The sequence below is a fragment of the Conger conger genome, chromosome 7 (genome assembly GCF_963514075.1).
Source record: "Conger conger chromosome 7, fConCon1.1, whole genome shotgun sequence".
Lineage (NCBI taxonomy): Eukaryota > Metazoa > Chordata > Actinopteri > Anguilliformes > Congridae > Conger > Conger conger.
The window spans coordinates 21,194,900-21,213,158 of NC_083766.1; the positions used below are offsets into that span (position 1 = coordinate 21,194,900).

Here is an 18,259-nt window from a genome sequence, read left to right on the forward strand (position 1 = left end):
CCTGTTTCAGCTACCTCACCCCTGTTTCAGACAGCAAGCTGTAGCTACCTCACCCCTGTTTCAGACAGCAAGCTGTAGCTACCTCACCCCTGTTTCAGACAGCAAGCTGTAGCTCACCTGTTTCAGACAGTGAGAAGCAGCTATCTCACCCGTTTCAGCTACCTCACCTCTGTTTCAGAAAGAAAGCTGCAGCTACCTAACCCATTTCAGACAGCAAGCTGCAGCTACCTCACACCAATTTCAGACAGCTAGCAGAAGCTACCTCACCTGTTTCAGACAGCAACCAGAAGCTACCTCACACCTGTTTCAGACAGCAAGCAGAAGATACCTCACACCTGTTTCAGACAGCAAGCAGAAGATACCTCACACCTGTTTCAGACAGCTAGCAGAAGCTACCTCACCAGTAAGCTGCAACTCCCTCACCCCTGTTTCAGACTTTCAGCAGAAACTGATCATTCATATATAGTCTTATTTATCTTAATTTTGCATCTTGAATCAAACAGTGAAGGCCACTACCTTTTTCACAAAACTCAGGGCTGCTTTTACAGATAGATTAAACTTAGTTTGGGACTAAATTGAGTTTTTACGAGATTCTCCCTTCAAAACTGAATTTAGTCTTGGACTAGGCATAATCAGTGGCTTCAAAACTGGGTAACACTTTATTTGAAGGTTCCTACATAAACCTACTGTATATAACCCCTTTATATACACCACATAGCACATTCATTATCACTTTTGTTAATAACTGACATAAGAATCTTGTGTCAATTCACCTGGTCATGAAATATCATGGTAATGTCACTTGCTGCCTCAATGTTGACTTAACACAACATATGCCTATTTGACATGATTGACATAGGCACGTATGAATGCTTATGTAGTGCTTATGAATGTGCCATGTAGTGCTTATGAACTAGTAATATAGCTATTATGTACAGTAGGAGCCTTTAAATAAAGTGTTACCTAAAACTGCCTCGAAATGTCCTGAACATCTTTATAACTTGAACCTGGGGCAGATGTGCCCCACAGACATTTTATGCATCTTCACATTATTCATGTTTCGTATAAAATCATAACAACAATCCAAAAGAGACACGTGTGGCTCTACTTTTTTCACAACTTTTTTTTTTTTTTTTGCTCATCCACTCAACTCTTTATTTTATTAGCCAATGAATGGGATTAAAAGGAGACAGATCTGAGATCTTTTTCAACACTACAGCACCTTGGCAAGTGTTTCTTCATTGTTTTTGTTTTTTTCTTCGTTTTTTTGACAGATGAAGCAGCTTTGAAAAAACACATGCAGAAGTAGACAGACTGGAGAACTGTAAATCTTGACACAGATACATGCATTTGTCTTTTTTATTCACAAAAAACAAGCCCAAATTTCTAAATTAATACAAACATCACTTCTCTTTTCACTTTGAAGATGTAGTTCTGGCAACGTGCTGGAAAAAATATCAGTACCTTTAACTGGAACACAACGGAATGAGCACTGATTTTGAGTACTGACCCTTACGAAAAAATCATGTGAAATTGCCTCTTCACACAAGAAAATCATTATTTTCACTTGTGAATTTAACATGTTCACATTTAACTTTGCTTAACTTTTTCACAAGTGAATGAGAAAGGAAAATAGGACACACTGAGTCATTTGCATCTTCACATTTTCATGTCCTTTAAAGACAAGCTGAAACCAAAGTTAGAGCAGGACATTTCCATTCACTTCCTGGAAAACTATTTTGATTTACATTTTGCGATGTCGATCAAATGTTTGTCCATTTTTTGTTCCCCTCCAATCAATATCCTTTCACGCAGTGGAGTGCATCCTCATTTGATGTCCCCCTCCTCATTTGACTTCAGTCAAATCAACTCCCCGCCCTCCAAAAATTCCCCTGAAAGATCTGTTTCACTCGCCTATACGTCATATCGTAGAAGCTACAGCTACTCAATCTTCCATTTCAGCTTGTCTGTAAAATGTGAATAACGTTTTTCACATGCCAAAACAAAATATTACTTGAAATAGCATAGGTTACCCCCTCTCATCTTATACAGTAAGTGGGATTATTTATTGTTCACACATGTACTCTTCAAATGTCGGTTGTTCACATGTGGCCTTTGAACATTTGTTTTTGAACACATGATTTTATTCGTAAGGGGAGGCCTTTTCGACCAATCAGAATGGCAGGGCCTAATTTAGAGAGAGAGATGTCTACCAGCTTCACCAATGAAAACCACAGAAATACCAGAGAGAGTTTTGTTGGAGTCCGGAGTGACCAGAAGTTGTCTCCTCAGACATCAGCACCAAACAGGGTTTGGAGGGTTGAGCAGGGTACATCGACGTGATACCTACCTGACAAGAAATGTTTCCTGTTGGATCAGAAATTTGGATTCTACATCTCAAAAAAAAATTTTTTTTTTGTTTTTTTCTTCTTTTTAATAGCAAACATTACGCAATTTCAAAACCATAGATTTTTGACATAACAAAACAAAACAAAAATAAAACAAAAATAAAAAATAAAACAATCAAAAATACAGGTTGTAAGTAAGAACAATGGTGCTAAATTACAATAGTGCTTCCATTAGCCACTAGGTTCTTTTTTTAAAATATAGCAGTAAATTTACATTCTCTACACAAGTACTGTATCTTTCCACACGTAACGACATAAACACCAAACACACAAATCGTTTGATTGTCCATTCAGTTTGTCATTTCTGTTTGGCAAATGAACAGCTCCATGTCAAAGAGACAGAAAACCGCTGGAAACGATGGTGGGGTCGGGGAGAAGTGGGGAGGGGTGGGGGCGTTGGGGGCAAAAGGTACCAAAATGGAACATAGAAAAGGAATGAAAGTTGCCATAGGTTTTTCTTTACGTTCATTTTTGGTTCAGGAATAAGTAGGTGCATCCATTGATTTGATAATAATCGTCATTGTTTTTTTTGTCACTTTTTTTCATTTCGTTCGTCTCTTTTTTGTTTGTTGTTTGTTAGTTCGTTTGTGTTTCTTTTGTTTTGTCTGTGTTTGTTTTTGTCCAGCCGAAGCGTCCGTGCCTGAGACTGTCCAATCAGGCGGTGGCATTGCACGTGAGGGCGGAGCTTTGGGGAATGGTGGCAGCAACACTCGCTCTCTCTCTCGCTCTCTCGCTCGCTCGCTACTGGAACCATCGGAATGCTGTTCCCGTCGGCAACATCACCTTCTTGGAGAGAGAGGACGAGAAGGTCAGTGTCACAGAGAGCCAGGGTCAAATTCAGCTAAGGGGGTGGGGGGGGGGGGGGGTTGGGGGAGGACGGAGGAGGAGGGGGAGGAGTTGGGAGGGGCTCGTGTAGATAAGGGAGTCACTGCTGCTGCTGAGGCCGATGGAGTCAGTGCCAGGAGTCAAAGTCATGCTCCGCGCGTCTGCCTCACGACGCCATAAATCACGTCTGTGTGTGAAGACCGGCCAGAGCCCCGCCCGCCCTCCCGCACCCCAACTGCGTCAACCTTCATACAGGTTTCCTTATTCTCTCTCTCTGTCTCCCCCTTTCTCTCTCACACTCTCTCTGTCTCTCACACTCTATGTCTCTCTCTCTCTCTGTCTCTCTCTCCTCTCTCTCTTGCTCTGTCTATTTCTCTCTGTCTCTTTCTCCTCTCTCTCTCTTGCTGTCTATCTCTCTGTCTCTCTCTCTCTTGCTCTGTCTATCTCTCTCTGTCTCTTTCTCCTCTCTCTCTCTTGCTGTCTATCTCTCTGTCTCTCTCTCTCCTCTCTCTGTCATTCTCCTCCTCCTGTTGTTAGCTGTTACTGATTGATTCGAGACAGGCACGACGATCATGGCGAGTTCCTCCGGAATCGGTAATGAAACGGCCGTTTTTACGGACGCTCCCTGCCTCTCTCTCCGTTCCCTCACCTTTACCGCCTCTCTCTCTCTCTTCTCCTCTCCACCCCTCCCCTCCCTTTCTTCATCCCTCTCTTTCCTTCGCTCGGAGCCCAGAGAGCAGCTGGGTACTGAAGCGCCGCGCCAGGCTGTCCCAAACAGCCCCCCCGCCCCCCCCCCCCGCCCCACAGCCGAAGGCCGTGGCTCTGGCTCCCAGTGAAATCCGACACGCTACATTAATTATTTAGCACCACGCACAGGCGCACCCCCCCCCCCCCGTCACAATGGGGCCTCTATTCCGTCCGCCATTTTCCCTACCCTCTCTTTCTTTCTTTCCTCCCTCTCACTCACTCCCGCTCTCTCCCTCTCTTTCTCTCTCTCGGTTTGGGCCTGGTCTCCTCTCTCTCTCTCTCTCTCTCAGTTTGGGCCTGTTCTCTCTCTCTCTGTTTGGGCCTGGTCTCCCTCTCTCCCTAGCTATCTCCCTCGCTCTTTCTCTCAGTTTGGGCCTGTTCTCTCTCTCTCTCTCTCTCTCTCTCTCTCTCTCTAGGTCCTGTAGTGTGTGATTAAGCAGCAGGGACACGTTGCCGGGGGACCAGCTGACTGGCCGTCTGAGTGAGAACGAGGCGTGGAGGCGACGGCAGCCTGCTTCCGCAAAACAGAGGAGGGGTGACTCCATCTCTCTCTCTTTCCTTCTCTGTCTCTCCTTCTATCACTCCTTCTCTGTCTCTCTCTACCCTCTCATTCTCTTTCTATGTCTCTTCATCTATCACTCTTTCTCTCTGTCTCTCTCCCCCTCTCATTCTCTCTTTCTCTATCTCTCCCTTTAATATTCTCTCTCACTCTCTCTCTCTCTCTCTCTCCCTCCCTCTCACCGCAGAAGAGAATCTCGCACATTCACCAGCAGTGCCCGGGGCAAGTCAGCTGTATCGCCCACACACACACACACACACACACACACACACACACACACACACACACCTGTGTGTTCCCACCCCAGTGCCCTGTCCCCTCTCTGGGTCAGTCAGTGGCACAGTGAGTGGAGAGCTCAGGCCTGTATCTACTCAAGGTCACAATCCGTGCGCTACGTCTATTTCAGCAGCTACGCTACGCTGATAATCTTCCTGCTGATTTTACCATACGGACAAACACACACGCGCACACACAGACAGACACACACACTCACACATGCAGGCACACACACACACCAGACAGACACACAGACATACACAGACACATAAACACACACACACACACAGATACACACACTCATACACATACACTCACACACACTGCATTGACGACTCCACCCTGCATCTGAGCTTCTTGGTGCTGACACGTCCGCTCTGACATTAATCAGCCTCATGCCCCCCCCTACTCCCTCTCCCTCTCCCCCCTCCCCTCCCACACTCACACAGGACGCACTCACCTCAGCTGACCCCCCCCCCCCCCAACCTCCCCATCTACATATGCACCCTCCTCCTGGATACCTGGGACCCAGGGCCCAGCTGCTGTCTGTCTGTCTCCCTGCGTCTCCCCAGGAGTCTGCAGCACCGAGTCCACCGGCCACACTGACCACAGCCGCCCTCCCGTCGCCATGCCAACCAGACCAGTGCCCTAACCTCGCCTGGGAGGGAGAGACTCACCGCTCGAGGAGAAGCCTGCATCCACACACACACACTCATACACACACTCACACACACACACACACACACACACACTCATACACACACACACACACACACACACATACCCACACACACACACACACTCATACACACACACACACACACACTCATACACAACAGAGCATACACACACACACACTCATACACACCAGAGCATACACAGACACACACACACTCATACACACACACACACTCATACACACACTCACACACACACACACACACACACACACTCATACACACACACACACACACACACACACTCACACTCATACATACACACACACACACACACACACTCATACACAACAGAGCATACACAGACACACACACACTCATACACACACACACTCCTACACACCAGAGCATACACACACACACACACACAGACACAGCAGACACACACCCAGCACACATACACACAGCACACAAACACACACTCATACACACACACACACACAGCACACACACACACACATGCAGCACACACAGATATACACGCACACACATACACACAGCACACAAACACACACTCATACACACACACACACACACAGCACACACACACACACATGCAGCACACACAGATATACACGCACACACACACATACAGCACACACACACAGACACACACACTCACACACCTACACACACAGCACACACACAGACACACAGCAGACACACACGCACACAAAAAAAAGAAAAAGGGTTCTTTGGCTTGATTCCATAGGGGAACCCTTTTTAGCTCTTTATGGAACCCTCTGTCATAGGTGTGAAGTGTGAAAGCTCACAGACAAAGAACGCAATCTTCAACTAGATAGGGTTCTTCTATGAAATCACAGGGTTCCTACTAGAATCAGCGAGCAGACACACAAACACACACACACACAGACATGCATATAAAGCGGCACTCATAAACACATAAACTATAAACTCTGAAAATAACCTGCTCATATTACTATGTCGAGTTCCAGGTTGTAAAGTCACCCCTCACCATAACAGGTGAGTTATGAATGAAAGGAGGGGGGCAGTTTGGTCCGAGACGTTTCGTTAGGTTTGTGTAAATCCACACCTATCCGGTCCCCCCCCATCCCCCCCCCCCCCCCCCCCCCCCTCCAGGGCCACAGTCCCCCCCCCCCCTAATTCTCAGCACGTCCCTGGCCACACATTGCAGCGGCTTCAGTCTCAGCTGCCACAAGCGGCCGTGGAAGACAGCCTGAAGGCCTGTCAATACTGCGCCTTAAAGGTCAGCAGTGCCCCACACACACACACACACACACCAGAGCATACACACACACATGCCAGAGTATACACACACAAACACACACCAGAGCATACACACACACACCAGAGCATACACACACACACACCAGAGCACATACACATACGCCAGAGTATACACACGCCAGAGCACACACACACACACGCACACACACACACCAGATCATATACACACACACCAGAGCCTATAGACACACACCAGAGCATACACACACACGGCAGAGCATACACACACACACACACACACAGCAGAGCATACACACACACACACACACACCAGAGCATACACACACACGCCACCGCATACACACACACACCCACACACACTAGCGCGCACACACACACACCAGAGCATACACACACACATACACAGACACCAGAGCACACAGACACACAGACAGCACATAAATACACAGACACACACACATGCGCACACACCCACACACGCACACACACACATGCGCACACACACACACACGCACACACACACCACAGACACACAGACAGCACATAAACACACACCCACACACGCACACACACACACAGGCGCACACACACACACACACACACACACACACACCACATAAACAAAGTCACAGACACACAGACACAAACACACACCCAAGTAATCAAACTATTTTCAAAGTAAATGCAGCACCTAATAATTAAACACACATCCTTCTCATGACTCGTCCTTATAATACACTATCCCCACCGGGGTTCCCCATGGTCCAGCACAGATGATTTACACGTCTGTGTAAAACAGCAGAGCATCTTTTCCACATCGGACAGCATGGCTGTCGCTTCTCAAATTAGCCTCAGCTTAGTTAGCCACCTGGCTTGCCTAAAAAAGGAGCTCAGCTGCATATGGTAGTCATGTGACACACATCCGATTTGTTAAAAAGGTGACACTTTCTTTTCTAGTTTTTTTATAAAGCTGAACAATATTCACAAGCGTTCTTTGCATTTGCATTGCACAAGTACAATCTGAGATTCCTGTCAACCTGCTTTCTTTAACTACAACAATGAAAAACATTATACTCTTGCTGCACACACACACGCAGAAAATGGCAGAAAACATTTTTCCAAATTACAGAAGCTCCAAAGAAAGCACAGTACACATTCACAGTCAAGCTGAAATCATTATATCTCAAAGCACTGTATTCCATATGTAATAATACTGTTATAACCATGCTATATGAAAAAGCAGCAGCTACGTGAATACTGCGTATGAAGGGGGAGACCCCGCTCTCTTGAAGTAAAAGCTTCACCGCTGGTCTGATTAAGAGCCAGGTTAGTTTCTCATAAAGGTGGTCAGCACTGACATTTGGAGCATGTGTGATTTATATGGCTATCAACCAAAACTGTGAGCAGCGGGCAAACAAATAAACACATTTTCACAGCTGCCGTGTATTTTAATAGTGGCAAGGGTCAGCTAGTAGCTTTCATTAACCAGTTAATTACATAATAAGCAGACGTAACCTACTAAAACTGGCTAATGACTCGTTAGCTAGATTACCTCGTTCTACATCATACACAGCAGATTGGTGCTAGCAGATGTAACAGGTTTAATTTACACCATGTGAAATATTTTGCAAGGTACGTACAGTAGGGCTTAAGTGTTTGCCTTTCTAACAGGCATGACAGCTTAAGTTGTTTCAGCAAATGTAACATTGCAAACAGTTTAACCTGACAGTTACTTAGATAGCCAGCAAACAATCGATTAAGAGAATTGATTTGCAGAGAGATGGCTGCCATCTTTACTCAGACACTGTCTGATGGCAGACAAAGTAACCAACAAGAATCCTTAGAATAATATTGATGGGTGAGAGAAGGCTGGCCAAGCATTACATGCTTATTTCAATTGATTGAGTGATGCTAACATTTTGCGGAGATGAAATTCCAGTCTCTGGCTGGCTGTTACCCGCAGCAAGAAGCATCATCGATGCTGAAATATCCTGCAACAGGAAGCTTTGGCATCTAAAGTTTTCAAAACGGATGATAAGAGGCGAGCAATGGACAAGCCTAGGGCCTTGTTTCCAAAGTAACGGTGAAGATTTTAATTTCGTTATTAATTTACATTGCTCAGCAGATACGCTAAACCCAAGTGACTTGAACGGCATAGACTACTTTTTCTCTGACATATTATGCATTTTAGCAGCAGGATATATTTACTGAAGCAGTTCAGGTTAAGTCATTCACTGAAGTGTACAACAGTACCGTCTGAGTCAGAAGGCCAGTTAAACTGGTATTGCCAGGTACTGGTACTGTGGTAGAAACTCAAAAAAGAAAAAAGATTTTAAGTCTCATTACAAGACAAAAAAAACACTGGTTATGACAGATTTTTTGTTCTGCAGTGTATTGGTTTCTTATCCTAGATCCATGCACTCCTGTTACCTTCCATTTCCCCTGTCACACCTCACAACCAGGAGACTAACCGTCTAACCCCCGCCCCCCACCTTCAATGACCAGTGTAAATCCCTTCCTGTCATTGAAAAAAGCACACTGACATGTTGACTCATTACATTACATGTCATTTGGCTGGCGCTCTTATCCAGAGCGACTTACAGTTGATTTAGACTAAGCAGGAGACAATCCTCCCCTGGAGCAATGCAGGGTTAAGGGCCTTGCTCAAGGTCCCTGCTCAAGGGCCCAACGGCGGTGCGGATCTTATTGTGGCTATACCGGGGATCGAACCACCGACCATGCGGGTCCCAGCACGTTCAGAGAAGGGGAAGGGATAAACAGTGTAGTGGTTTGAGGGTGTTTGTTGCTGCAATTCCTCTCCTGACCATCAGGAGTCCAAAATTACCTATTTTACCTTTAAAACACCAACCTTTCTTTAGCCGTGTTCATGCCCAGAACACACAACATTCCCGCCTTAACTTTTCCAGCTATCTACGGGCTTCTGTTTACCAGCCTAAGGCCTACGTGGCATTCTTCCGCATCAATATAATTCCCACATGACACTGCCAGTAACTGTTGTCTGACCACACTCCTGTCAAGTCGGCCTACTCAAAAATACTATCACAGTAGCCATGGTGATGAACATAAGGAGAACATATGCAGTCTGGGAAAGCTACGTTTTTGTTAATGTTGGCTTACTAGCCGGGTAAGCTAGCGAACAATTGATAACTAGCTTGCTAATGGAAAAAACATAAACCATCAGAGATAATCCTATGCTGCATTTTAATATGCGAGGACATAATTTCATAAACTACAGTACATGACATGGCTGTGTGACTGCAGTTAGTTATGTAGGCCATCATTTATTTGGCATATGTATGTGGTTAACTTTTTTTTTGGCGGTTGTGTGAAAAAATGTAATTGAATGGATGGCGAAAGAATTCTGGTTTTGCACCTTCGATGGAGTAATGTTACTGCTTTGTCCACACTAACAATGAAACAGAACAGGGGTTCTTCAGCTTGTCTCTACAGAGGAACCCTTTTTACTTAGTTATGGGACCCTCTATCATAGGTGTGAAGTGTGAAGACAAGGAATCCCAGACAAAGAACAATCCCAAACAAAAATCCTTGAACTAGATAGGGTTATTCTATTAAATTCAATAAAATTTTATTTGTCACAGCAGACTGTTCCAAAGAGACTTTACATGAGGGCGACATGGCTCAGGCAGTAAGAGCAGTTGTCTGGCAGTCGGAGGGTTGCCGGTTCGATCCCCCGCCTGGGCTGTGTCGAAGTGTCCCTGAGCAAGACACCTAACCCCCAAATGCTCCTGATGAGCTGGTCGGGGCCTTGCATGGCAGCCAATCGCTGTTGGTGTGTGAGGGTGCGCATGAATGGGTGAATGGAGAAGCATCAATTGTACAGCGCTTTGGATAAAGGCGCTATATAAATACCTGCCATTTACCATTTTACATAGTAAGAATTCTATGGAATCACAGGGTTTCTTTAGGATAGTGATAACTGTGGTATCTAAAAGAACCTCATCACTGAACCCTGATGCCCTGCTTGAACCCAAACCCCAATTCTCACTCTAACCCAGTACACCACCAGCTCTCCTCTCAGAAAGTCTCCCTCTGCCTGCACATCCACACACCTCCCTCCCACTGAAACCCCACAGCCCCTCTAACACCCTCTCTCTGCCTGCACCTCCACACACCCCCCACCGAAACCCCAGAGCCCCTCTAACGCCCTCTCTCTGCTTGCACCTCCACACACCTCCCACTGAAACCCCAGAACCCCTCTAACGCCCTCTCTCTGCCTGCACCTCCACACACCTCCCACTGAAACCCCACAGCCTCTCTAACACCCTCTCTCTGCCTGCACCTCCACACACCTCCCACTGAAACCCCACAGCCTCTCTAACACCCTCTCTCTGCCTGCACCTCCACACACCTCCCACTGAAACCCCACAGCCTCTCTAACACCCTCTCTCTGCCTGCACCTCCACACACCTCCCACTGAAACCCCACAGCCCCTCTAACGCCCTTTCTCTGCCTGCACCTCCACACACCTCCCACTGAAACCCCAGAGCCTCTCTAACACCCTCTCTCTGCCTGCACCTCCACACACCTCCCACTGAAACCCCACAGCCCCTCTAACGCCCTCTCTCTGCCTGCACCTCCACACACCTCCCACTGAAACCCCACAGCCTCTCTAACGCCCTCTCTCTGCCTGCACCTCCACACACCTCCCACTGAAACCCCACAGCCCCTCTAACGCCCTCTCTCTGCCTGCACCTCCACACACCTCCCACTGAAACCCCAGAGCCTCTCTAACACCCTCTCTCTGCCTGCACCTCCACACACCTCCCACTGAAACCCCACAGCCCCTCTAACGCCCTCTCTCTGCCTGCACCTCCACACACCTCCCTCCCACTGAAACCCCAGAGCCTCTCTAACACCCTCTCTCTGCCTGCACCTCCACACACCTCCCACTGAAACCCCACAGCCCCTCTAACGCCCTCTCTCTGCCTGCACCTCCACACACCTCCCACTGAAACCCCACAGCCTCTCTAACGCCCTCTCTCTGCCTGCACCTCCACACACCTCCCACTGAAACCCCACAGCCCCTCTAACGCCCTCTCTCTGCCTGCACCTCCACACACCTCCCACTGAAACCCCAGAGCCTCTCTAACACCCTCTCTCTGCCTGCACCTCCACACACCTCCCACTGAAACCCCACAGCCCCTCTAACGCCCTCTCTCTGCCTGCACCTCCACACACCTCCCTCCCACTGAAACCCCAGAGCCTCTCTAACACCCTCTCTCTGCCTGCACCTCCACACACCTCCCACTGAAACCCCACAGCCCCTCTAACGCCCTCTCTCTGCCTGCACCTCCACACACCTCCCACTGAAACCCCACAGCCTCTCTAACACCCTCTCTCTGCCTGCACCTCCACACACCTCCCACTGAAACCCCACAGCCCCTCTAACGCCCTCTCTCTGCCTGCACCTCCACACACCTCCCACTGAAACCCCAGAGCCTCTCTAACACCCTCTCTCTGCCTGCACCTCCACACACCTCCCACTGAAACCCCAAAGCCTCTCTAACGCCCTCTCTCTGCCTGCACCTCCACACACCTCCCACTGAAACCCCACAGCCTCTCTAACGCCCTCTCTCTGCCTGCACCTCCACACACCTCCCTCCCACTGAAACCCCAGAGCCTCTCACTGAATCACAGAGCATGGCCCTGCAGTGCGGTGGTGTGAAGAGCCCGGATTAATCATTACCTTCCTTTCCCCAATAATGAAGCTACGCCATACACTGCAAAACTCACACACACACACACACACACACACGTGCACACATACACGCAACACACCCTGCCAAACTCACACACACACACACACACACACACACGTGCACACACGTGCACACACATACACGCAACACACCCTGCCAAACTCACACACACACGCACACTGCCAAACTCACACACACACACACACACACACACACACACGTACACACACGTGCACACACATACACGCAACACACCCTGCCAAACTCACACACACACGTGCACACACATACACGCAACACACCCTGCCAAACTCACACACACACACACACGCACACTGCCAAACTTACACACACACACACACACACACACACGTACACACACGTGCACACACATACACGCAACACACCCTGCCAAACTCACACACACATGTGCACACACACACACACCCACACACAGCACCAAACTCACACACACACACGTGCATACACACACCCACACAGTGCCAAACTCACACACACATGTGCACATACACTGCCAAACACACACACACACATAAGCACACTGCCAAACTCATACACACACACACACACACAAACACATGCACGCACACACACATATATGCACACTGCCAAACACACACACTGCCAAACTCATACACACACACACACAAACACACGTGTGTGTACTCTCTCTCACACACACACACAACAGCCCTTCACATCCTAACGCACACTCCAAATGCACAACAATCCCTGAAATTGAACATTTGGACCTCACAATGGAGGGGATTTGGACAAAGCTGGCTCATTGGCTGAAAGGCAGCATTAAATAGAACAGAGATTCTTCATTGGCCCGTTTTACCAGTGGATGGTACAGCAAGAGAATGAGAGAGAACGAGAGAGAGAGAGAGAGAGAGAGAGAGAGAGAGGTTAAACCGATCCTCGCCTGCCCTGTGACGTCCCTGGCACCACCACCTGATACTCTTTCTCATCCGAGTCCCACCAAACACTAATGCCTCCTCAGCCCCAGCAACTTCTAACTCCTGTTCCAACCACACCCTGTTAGCTCAACCCCACCTTCACACATTTACAACATTAAACCAATTTTTAATTCTTAAGACACACCTTTTCAGCATCGCTTTTACCTACGGTGCGTCTTAGTGTTCTCGAGGGGGTTAGACCCACCTCAGGTGCCTTAAAAAAGGGACTGGACCTCATTATTTCGAACAATAATTGACCCCAAGTAGAGCACTTTTATAAAAATTTGAATCATTCTGTTTTAACTATTTATTATTGACTGAATTGAAAATTGTATCTGTTTTTATCTCCACGTACAGCATGGTGTGTTGCAGTTCTGTACGTGATACAAATACAGTTTAGCTTTTTTTCTTGTTTGCTGTTCTCCAAACTGATCTTTGTCTGCCCTGTATCCACTTCCATCCTGAGCCCCAACCAACTCCAACCTCCTGCTCCACCCTCTCCGCACCATTTTCACACATATGTGACCTGCTCTATCATAACCAGTCGTAAGTCGCACCAATTTCACATAAATCGGTATTCAAATTTTGGCTGCTTTTGGCTTTCATCCCGTGGTGAAAATCTGAAGCCGGTTTTCTGAAAAACACGGTTCAGTGGCACTCAAAATGAAAGGGGACACAACTCCCACGGTATCTGAAGTGGAAGGATAACTTTTGTATCCTTAGAAAACGTACTTACTTAAAGGTACAATAGGTAAGATTTTTGTGTTCAAAAATTGTTTGACGGTTCACTGACATGTTGACTCACCCTCTGCCTGTGTCTGCAGTCCTTAAATTCAGGTTTCAAAATAACCAGTTGACCGGCCAGCACTCTGTACCAAAACATCGTACTGCTGTACAATAGTTCAAGCTCATTGGCTGAAAATTGGTTCTAACTGCCACAGCCAATGGCGTTTCAACATCAGCACGTTCACAGAGATGAGGGAGACATAAACAGCGTCGTGGGTAGAGAGCGTTCGTTGCAGCAATTCCTCTCTAGACCGTTAGTCAAAAAACGACCTATTGTACCTTTAATTCTCCTCTTTTCGAATCGTTTCAAAAACTCCAAACGCGTGGCGGCACCGGTACGACAGATTTGGATAGAGCGGGTCACACGCACGACATCGAGCCCCCGCCCCAGGCCAACTCACCTCCGAGGCCCCGCCCAGGTCATGACCTTACCTCCAGAGCGCTGGACGGTTTCTTCTTGAGCTCCTCGCACTTGCGGAACTTGCAGATCTGGTGCCCGGTCTTGCGGTTGCGGCAGCTGCTGCACTGCTCGCAGTTGATGCGCCGGCGGCAGGGCGGGCACATGCCGCAGCGCTTGCGCTTCTTCTTCCCCGAGCCGATGGCGGACGCCAGCTCGGCCTGCGCGGGGTACTCCGCCAGCCCGGCCATGTGCAGGGCGCTGTCGGCGAGGAAGACCCCGGCCGGCGTCATGATGAAGAGGCCGGGGTTGAACGGGAAGCCGCCGCCCAGGAAGGGGAAGTCCCCCAGGCCGCCGCCCGCGTCCGCGCCGGACACGCCCTCCAGGTCGCCCAGCCCCGCCCCCTGGTCGCCGGGCAGCAGCACGTGCTCCATGCCGGCGCGCTTCAGCAGGGCGGCGGCCTGGGCGAAGTGAAGGAGGCCGTTTTGGCTCTCCAGCATCTGCTCCAGGGTGCGGTCCAGTTTCGGGGCGGCCTCCGGCGCCGCCTGCTGGGCCTGCTTGAGCGCTGCGGAGGTAGAGTGGCCCTTGGCCACGGCGGCGGCGGGCGGGGCTTTCTGCGACAGTCCGTTGGGGGCGGGGCAGGCGGTGTACTGAGAGAGTGCGCGGGACTTCTTCAGGCTCTTGCTCAGCGGCTCGCTGAGGATTCCGCTCCGACTGCGGCGCTCCACGGCCAGCGGGGGCGTGTCATCGCCGTGCCCGCTCCGCTCCGGCGCCTCCGATTGGCTGCCCTCGGTCCGCCCGCTAGACATGGTCCAGCGCGGTGGTGGGCGATGAGGGGGCGGGGCGGGGGCAGGGGGCGGGGCAGGGGCGGGATAGGGGGCGGAGCTGGCAGGCTGTTCAGTGTGTGGGAGAGGAGAGTGGCTCCTCCTCCGACGAAGAATGGGCCAATGGAAGCCCCCGGAACCCGTGACCCGCCGCTAGATCTCCGTCCTCATCCGCATCTTTCCCCAGAGGAACTGAAACCTGAGAGAGAGAGAGGGAGAGAAAGGGAGAGAGAGAGGGGGAGAGAGAGAGACAGAGAGAGAGGGAGAGGGAGGGAGAGAGAGAGGGGGGAGAGGGAGAGAGAGAGAGGGAGAGAGAGAGGGGGGGAGAGAGAGAGAGAGAGAGAGAGAGGGAGAGAGACAGAGAGACAGAGAGAGAGAGAGAGAGACAGAGAGAGAGAGAGAAAGGGAGAGAGAGAGGGGGAGAGAGAGAGATAGAGGTGGAAAGAGACAAATATATTTTTATTTTTATGTCCCCTTTATTTATATATATATAAACAAATCAAGAAAAGCAGACCTTCAGTAATACAAAGATAAGCCAATAATACAATAATTAAGTAAAATCAAATAAAAACAAATGATATGAGTAAATGATTAAAAAATAACATCTCTGGGTCAATTTTTAAACACACCTTGTAGCCCCCAACTTGAATCACACAGATTTCCTGGCTAACACCAGATTTCCATAAATATATATACATTGCCAATTAAATGAGAATACACATATTCAATGCAAATTTGTTGTAAAACCATGCCCCTGAACACCAGCACAGGATCTGTGACCTGCCCTTCTTCAATTCACTTTCTCCTCCTTATCCATCATGCTAGCTTTTGTTTAAACACACCTTTATTATGCCACAACAACCAAACATCACAAGAAAATCATGAACCCCCACACAACACAAAAAAAGTGCTGCCACCATTCCTGCAGCTCTGAGACACACACACACACACATACACACACACATACACAGTACACACAAACACATGCATATGCGCATACAAAATTATAAACACTAATATACACTTACACATTCCAGACATGCACGCATGCATGTACACACACACACACGCGCGCGCATGTGCGCACACTTAAAAACACCAAATATACACACACATATACGTACACACGCACACACACACACACATACACACACAATTATAAACACCATTTACTCAAAAAAAATATACACATACACAAATACACGCACATGTATGTACATACACACAATATAAACACTAAAATACACATACATACACATGCATGTACGCAATTATAATATATAAACTTCCCAGAAACACTTGCATGCACCAGTGAGACCTGTGCAAACAATTTTTAGATGGAGGAGACCCCTGGGAACTTTCACAGAAACATGTTGTTAACCAAAAATCAGTCTTATAACACAGATAATGCGTTCAGAATATTGGTGGGTTTTGCATGTCATTCGCATTTGATATGTACAGGAATTCCAGTGTGTAGTATAAACAGATGCAGGGCTTCGGGTGTGACACCCACATCGATGCTCCACACGTCAGCTCCCTTTCAAATGATTTCCCACGACATCACATCCAAAAGAACAGAAAACCCTGTGGCCTGGGCCACAATTCCTGTCTTATTCAAATATTTCTTTCAGGGGAGAGGACCCCGAACAAAATGTTGAGGAAAATTATCTTCAAAAAGCTCAAAGTGGAACAAAACAACAGCGCTGAATTAGAGAGAGAACCTTTTTCTGAAGTAAAAAAAATCTAAGTAACTGGTCCGAAAACAGATTTCTGAAACAAATATTGCTCACCTCACACAGACATAAGAACCACATTCAGATCAATTATGCACAGGACGAAAATCAGTCCTAATACGGCTTTGCTGTTTTATGTTTTGCCAAAAAGAAGGATTTTTTTTCCCCACAATCCTTTGTTCCAAGAGCTTAATCTCACAAGCCATCGCGTTCACAGGCACCCCCATGACACCCCTCCCTCCCGCAGTATTTCTGTCCAACACCATGACCATGTTGTCAAGCAAAGGTTGTCAAGTAAACAAACAGCTGCCCTAGGAATATACAGTACATCAGTGGTGTGTTCTTTTACTGTAAGCTTGAGAGGCCTGCTTTAAACGGACAAACCGTTACACTGAAGAAGCTGAATGAGCATACACACCCAATCACACACACATACACAAACACACACAAACACACACACATACACACAGAAACACACACATGCACTCACACAAATGCACCCACCCAAACAAACACACACCCACGTGCACTCATACACACATACACAGCCATAAGCACACTCTACCCCATTCACTCACCCACACACACACACACACACACACACACACACAACCCCACTCACACAGCCTAGCCGGTTTCTGAGCCCAGTTTCGGGGTGGGGGGGAGGGGGGTGTGGTCAGCAGTAACTGCCTGTGGGAGCGTTGACAGTTGAGTCAGGTGACTCGCGAAACCACAGGATATTCTACTGCAGAGCACAGGAAAGCCCGGACCGTTTCCCCAGCGTGTGTGCGTGCGTGTGTGCGCGTGTGTTTGCTCCTGCCAGAGCCGCGTAGCAGCCGCGCATTTCGCCGAAAAACCGGAGGGGTGCAGTTTCAGGAACAGGGCCCCCATGTACACCACACGTCTGAAACACAACAACAGAGATATGCCTGCAGAGCGGTGCTACAAGACAGAAATAAAGGTACAAAAACTTCCTAAAGAGTCACTGGGGCAATACCCCATAGGTACATACAACT

General features: G+C 48.2%; 1 protein-coding gene across 8 annotated transcripts in view; it reads right to left on the reverse strand.

Annotated features, from left to right (window-relative positions):
* Positions 1-1,341: 1,341 nt before the first annotated feature.
* Positions 1,342-18,259, reverse strand: part of cxxc5a (CXXC finger protein 5a) — a 28,519-nt gene continuing 11,601 nt past the window's right edge. For 5 of the 8 annotated variants that reach the window (XM_061249225.1, XM_061249223.1, XM_061249224.1 and 2 more), the window contains 2 exons: positions 14,722-15,709; positions 1,342-3,194 (listed from right to left, as the gene is read on the reverse strand). In XM_061249225.1, coding sequence (XP_061105209.1) covers positions 3,150-3,194; positions 14,722-15,495 — 819 coding nt within the window. In that variant the 5' untranslated portion in view covers positions 15,496-15,709 and the 3' untranslated portion in view covers positions 1,342-3,149. Of the gene's footprint in view, positions 3,195-14,690; positions 15,710-18,259 lie in introns of all 8 variants that reach the window. The other 3 variants (XM_061249229.1, XM_061249228.1, XM_061249230.1) reach the window with 3 other exon arrangements.